The sequence below is a fragment of the Arachis ipaensis genome, chromosome B3 (genome assembly GCF_059453495.1).
Source record: "Arachis ipaensis isolate K30076 ecotype BB chromosome B3, ASM5945349v1, whole genome shotgun sequence".
NCBI lineage: Eukaryota > Viridiplantae > Streptophyta > Magnoliopsida > Fabales > Fabaceae > Arachis > Arachis ipaensis.
Window position 1 is genome coordinate 14,999,260 of NC_142438.1, and position 6,629 is coordinate 15,005,888.

The following is a 6,629-nucleotide window of genomic DNA, read 5'->3' on the forward strand; positions in this document are numbered from 1 at the left end:
TTGTATGTAACACCAAAAAATGTTAAACTATCAAAAAAGCCTAAGTGAGACTTCTAACTAGATTGGTATCTCAACATATAAGATATAAATTTTCTCCACTATTTATTTGGCCATAAGAAGTGGAGGCAAATGAAAAACACTTGAAATGAAGAATGCAAAGAATCAGTATAAAATTCTGAGACAACTTCCATCTTCAGAGATATGGTCTCTTGCATGCATAGAACTGTTGTTAAACCACTCTGGCCGCTACCAGCCCACAAGCCAGAGCTGCTCCAAACAAAGCATGTAACCTCACACAGAAGTACTTTGCCATGAAGACATTGCTTTTGTCCTGTAAGTAAATAACATAACCAAGGCTTAATACCAAACTCCAGGAATCATAAAAGGGTAACACAAAGTCTTGGACGTGCCTTATGATTTTCTTGCACAAATCTCACTACCAAGTTTCCAATTGGTAAGGTCAAGGCACAAAGGAACTAGAACCACCATAGTCATAGCAAGAGAGAAGACAAACAAATCATAAGCTCATAATGAGATGAGAAGATATCAGAAATTAAGTGTTTAGAGTTGCATACAATACTGGCTAGGGGAAGCGCCTTGCACAGACCGAAAGCAATCAAAAGAGCATAGAGTGCCATGACTGCCACTTTCACTACCTCTGCGCCTCTTGCAGTGCCTAGTCTAACCTGAAAGAGACAATGGGAAATCAAAATTATCCTAATCCGAATCCTAACTAGCAACAATACCTAACAAAATAAATCAATAACCAGCAACAATGAATCAAATTAACAATGAATTAACAAGTCAGCAAGTCAGCAATAACTTTGGTGGTATACTCCAGCTTTTAAGTTCAAATCTCCATTACAGTTAAAATATTGTGTTGAGAAACAATTATGTGATCAATCTGATTTTAATGAAGTTTATTCACTTCTTTTTGTCATACTGATCTTACAAAGATAGTTGTATGCGCATATTATGTTGCAAGATGAATAATGACATTAGATTTTACCATGTTAATTTTATATGATAGGAATTGTCCAGTGGGGAGTATTTTACCATGGTAAGACAAATGAAGACTATAATGACGTGAATGTAAAGCATATTTGGGTGTGAGGTTGCGAGGGTTGCGAGATTAAGTAAACAATATCAATGAATCAACGATTTAACCAAATCACATACCTGACTCGGTGGCTCGGGCTCCATATCTGACTTGAATCGGTGGCTGGGTGGGAGACTTGAATCGGTGACTGGTGGGTGCTGTGTTGTGGGTGGCGACTGGCGAGGGTTGTGGCTCTGTTACTGCTGGGTGTGAGGTTGTGAGGTTCGGGCTCTGCTACTGCTGGCGCTGGGTGCGAGCCTGCGAGGGACGAGGGTCGTGCGCTGTGTGCGAGCGTCGTTCAGGCTGTGGGGCGAGTGTCGTGCACTACTGCAGAGAGGAGAGCGCGACGGTGAGAGGAGAGTGCGACGGTGAGAGGCTGAGACTGAGAGCTTTGGATTGGGGGTGGGAGGCGTGGGGTTAGGGCTCACTTCTGCTCAGTAATCGCTACTTTTAGCTACATCTGAATGAGGTTGATTAGTGCCTTCGTCTACAGCCTTGTAAGATGAGTACAATCCCATAATTAGGTCACGTGTCTCTTCATATCTCTCTGGTACTTTAGCAGCAACAGCAGCCAATTGTTTAGAAAATTCCATCAAGGCACTTTGGCGACTAATAACAACAGCATCCCTCGTGAACCCACTTGGATCAATGAGTGCTGACTTAACCTTTTTTGTCCATCTATCCAATACCAATGACCGGGGAATCTCACAAATGTCAATGTCAACCAGAACTTTCACAATATGTTCGCAGGGAATTCCAAATGACTCCATTCTTAAACAGGTACACATGAAGATCATTTCTTCTTGACGAAAATCAATGGTCCACATAAAATCGGGCCTCCCATGCTTACACATAATGTACTTTATGCCATCATCGTTATTCTCTATGTTTAGCACCCGCATTGATCCAGCTCTAGAAAGAAATGGCCGAAAGAAACGAAATATCTCATGAGTGTATAACTCAGCAGCATATCTCTCTAGCAGCTCTATACAAGTCTTCATGACGGGCACCCCACGTGTAGATTCATAATCAGCATTAAATTCTTTAAAGCGCATGTGTGCAACACACCTTTGAAAATGCTCTACGAAACTTGTCAAATCATGCCGCGACCCCACATACCTTGCAACAATTGAGTGTAAACCTTCACATCTTGAGGTAGTTCTAAAGCCAGCAAAGAATTTTCCTCTTATATATACAGTAGCCCACATATGCTTCTCTTCATACATGTTGATCACCCACGGCTTATCCTCAAGGCCAAATTCTTCGTATATTGCTAGCAGGGACGGATCCAGAGATTTTAATATTGAGGTGCCAATTTTTATATAATTTTTTTTAATCTATAAAAATAATTAACATATAGTTATTGGAGTTAGTTTTTTAATAGATTTATTAAGATACATATAATTATAATTTTTCCAACAATTTTATTTTTAATATGATAGTTACATAAATAAAATATAACTTTAACAATTGTACATTACAAATTTATAAAATACCATATAATTTATAACGGGATTTGCTAAAAATGATCCCATATCTTATTAATTAAAATTCATTCTTTCAAAAGTTTTAAAAAAATTTGAAAATAAATTATAAATTATTAATTAATTGAAAGACACGGTACCATTGTAGAATACAAGATATACGATATCTTTATAAAATTTTTCTTTTACCAATGTGAATTTAGAAGAAGAATTAATATTTTTTACAAGAAAATAATATCTACAGTACATAATGTGATTACCAAAACATAACTACTTAAGTTATTATTAATATAAAAATATGAATGTTAAATATATTAATATAAAAAAACAAATGATTTTTAAAAAAAATAAATATAGAAATTATTATATAAAAACTAATTTGAAAGGTACAAAGACTTGAGGGTATGATATTAAATTAGTTAGGTAAAAATATTAGTGAATTAATAATTAAGACATAAATCTATTACATAGTGAAAAATAATACATATAAAACTATTAAATTACCTAATATTTGTTTTTATTTTTTAAACACAAATCTTATATATAAGTATAATTTCTTAAAATTTTGGGGGGTCCAGGCCACTACTCGCCCCCTCTAGGTCCGTCCCTGATTGCTAGCTAATTAGTAATAAAAAATAATAACATCTATTTACTTTTTAGTAATTCTCAATGTCTTGCCAGTTAATAAAAGATAAAAAAAACATTTTTTTCATTACACAATCAATTTTACGAATAATTGAAAAATTAGAGATTCTATCCACTTACCTCGATTTTGTAATCAAAACGATGGATTGTTTTCTGAACACTACAATGAAAAAAATTGATTGGACCTTTGCTGATTGCTGCAAACGGTGATTGTCAATTAACGATGAACAAAAAGTGGATATTAAATAGACGGATAAAAAATAAAAAAAATTGGATATTCAGTAGATGGATGGATGTTCGAAAGAAAAACAATGAAATTTTTTATAAAGAAAATGATACACAATTTTAATGGTGGGATTGAATAATTAGTGATGGATTATTCACCAATTTATAATATTAATATTAAGGAAAAGATAAGATTAGAGTATCTAATTTAAAATAAAACCTTAAAAAAGGAAGATAGAATTTTAAAGATAAGATAGATGAATAAGAAGATAGTTTTTAAAAACGAAAACAAGACTGACATAGGCGTAATACATCGCGTTCCAATCGATTGAATTATCATTTCAATCGATTGAATTTGAATTCACACACACTACAATCGATTGAAATTGGCAAATTCATATTGTTTGGGTAAATTCAATCGATTGAGTCACAAAAGCAATCGATTGAATTTGGTGAGACCCAGGTTGTTTTGAAGCATTCAATCGATTGGAAATTCTAAACAATCGATTGAATTACAAAAATCCAATTTTTATTCATCGTTCTATAGATTGGATCGTATGACCAATCGATTGAGTTATGCGAAAATCATACTTTTGGCAATTTTCAATCGATTGTTTAGTGGTAAACTGTAATCCAATCGATTGAGATATAATTCAATCGATTGATTCATTATTTTAATCGATTGTAATGGCCAAAAAATTGTTTTTGTTTTTTATTGTTAATGAACATGATAGATTTATGATAAATTAATTATTTATAAAATAAAAAATTGTTTTTATAATTATATAAAATATATGGGGTCAATTTATAATTAAAATTAGTTAAAGGACTCTGTAGCAGTTATTAAAAAAAACTTAAAAAACATGTTTTGTTATGGGACCACTAAGTGATCCAAACGTTCTTGGACCACCGAATCCTAAGTCAAGTTACATTACTTTATCTTTTGTTTTCACTCTTTCTTTCTTACTTTTACTTTCAAAACTTTATCGTTATCTCTCTCCGATATAGTGTCATTGTTATCACCATTACCTATTCAAGCTATTCTCTCCTCCTATTGAGTCTCGACATTGTCATTATTCAGGTACAAACTCAACTTCTTCATATTATTATTATTATTATTATTATTATTATTATTATTATTATTATTGCATTGTGTGTGAATGAATCTTTTATAATTATTATTCTTTGATTCTAATCATAAAGAAGTTGTAAATAAAGAAATTTATACTTCAATTTGTTTGAGTGAATCTTTTTTAAAAAAAAAAAACAAAATATTAAGTAAGAAAATTAGGATTATATTTTCACAAAAATCAGTTATTCTTTGAATTATAACATATTTAAAATTATTTAATTATACACACATCTAAAATCATACAAACAAAAATTAAAATTTAAAAATAAAATTGAGTTTTTTCATATCTAATTCAATAAAAATATATCTAATATATTTTATTTTATTATTAGTTGAATTTTTCATTACTTATTTGAACATTAGCATTTATTCATTCTATTTTTTATTTTTTAATTATTTAGTATTTTAACTAATTTTTAAAATTAATTAATTGCATAAGTTTATAACACATAAAATAATGAGGCCTGCTACACATACAAGTCTTTTTGGCTTACAAGTCTTACAAGTTGGCACAAACCCACAAAACACGCGCATTACACTCCCACATTCAAGAGTAAATAAACGCACGTTATTCAACCACTTCCTGTTTCCAAAACGCGCTACTCACCATGCATTATGAATGACTCTTCTTCTTCCTCCATGAAAACGAGTCTCTTGCCAAATTTGAAGATAATGGAACTTCAGAAATACATCCAAACGATTACAGAAATACACCGAAATGGTTACAGGACTTCACCCAAACGATTATAGAAATACACCCAAAGGATTAAGAAATACACCCAAAGGATTACAAAACTACACCCAAATGATTTAAAAAATACACCCAAAATTTGTTGAAGTACACCTTATGCATAATTCAGAACTCTTTCTCTTTCTCCTCCTCATCTTCTACTGCTTCTTCTTCTTCAAAAACGATTTCAGAGTTTGATGTCAAAAAACAATGGAAATCGAGAATAACGAAGAAAGAAAACAGAGAGAAAAGCACGTAAATGAAGAAGAAGAAAGAGAAGGCAAGAAACGAAAGAAAAGAAGAGGAAGAAGAGGAAGAGGAAGAACAACGTGCAGCAAGAAGAAGAAGGTGCGGTGAAAACGTGCAGTTACGGTTCGAAGCGCATTAATATAAATGACTTGTAAAGACTTGTATAAAAAAATGCTTGTATGTGGAAAATTATTCTTGTTGTTTTTTTTTTTTTAGATTAATGTAATAAAAAGACTGAATAAATGAATAATTTAAAAGATATCTAGTTAAACTGATTTTTTTTTTTAAATATTTTTAAAGTTTCAAGATAAAATAACTAGTCAAATAATTTAGCAGGAGCTTAATAGTGTAGGAAGTTCGAAAATAGGAGAGAATAAAAGGATATAAAAGTTAAACTAAATATCAATAGATACGGTTCTAAAAAAATAAAAAATTTGATGATTTAAAAATTATTATAATTAAATGATTAAATTTAAAGGCAGTCTAAACATTCAACGAGTAAATATAGGATACATCAAAAGAGAGAAGAGTGCATTTTTTGTTTTTGATATCGAAGTAGTAATAATGTTTTTTTGAAATGTGGATTGTTTGGGTATTATTTTCAAATGTGAAACCGTTTAACTAGAGAAGTAAAAATCAAACCATCCAATTTATTAGAGGTATGAAAATTAGACCATCCGATTTATAGAGGTACAGAAATCAAACCATTTGATTAATGAGAGAAATACAAATCAGACAGTCCAATTTGTGTTAAAAAAATTAAAAAAATTGAATTACAAAAATCAGACCCTCTAATTGGTATACATTCTATAATTTTAAAAAATAAAAAAATAACAATGTTAAAGTATATCCCTACTTTTACTTCCATACCCAAAATAAATAAAAAAAAAAAGAGGAATGAGCACATTGTTCTCGAGATGCATGTCAGATTCACCGTCTTTTCACAACATGAGAGAAAGCAACAATCATCCTTGCATGTGCAAATTATGAAAGATCAAATGCATGAAACAAACAATGGATGTGACCACTTTCATACAAACCAAACCATCATTCGCCATAAGCATA

The 6,629-nt window shown here is 31.3% G+C and overlaps 1 protein-coding gene across 1 annotated transcript; it reads right to left on the bottom strand.

Moving 5' to 3' along the window:
• Positions 1 to 229: 229 nt before the first annotated feature.
• LOC148569899 (2-carboxy-1,4-naphthoquinone phytyltransferase, chloroplastic-like) lies at positions 230 to 1,203 on the bottom strand. The gene is made up of 4 exons (XM_088507686.1): positions 1,180 to 1,203; positions 576 to 686; positions 411 to 476; positions 230 to 331 (listed from the first exon to the last, which is right to left on the bottom strand). Exons 1-4 carry the CDS (start codon positions 1,201 to 1,203, stop codon positions 230 to 232), a joined length of 303 nt encoding a protein of 100 aa, XP_088363812.1.
• Between the last annotated feature and the right edge of the window lie 5,426 nt (positions 1,204 to 6,629).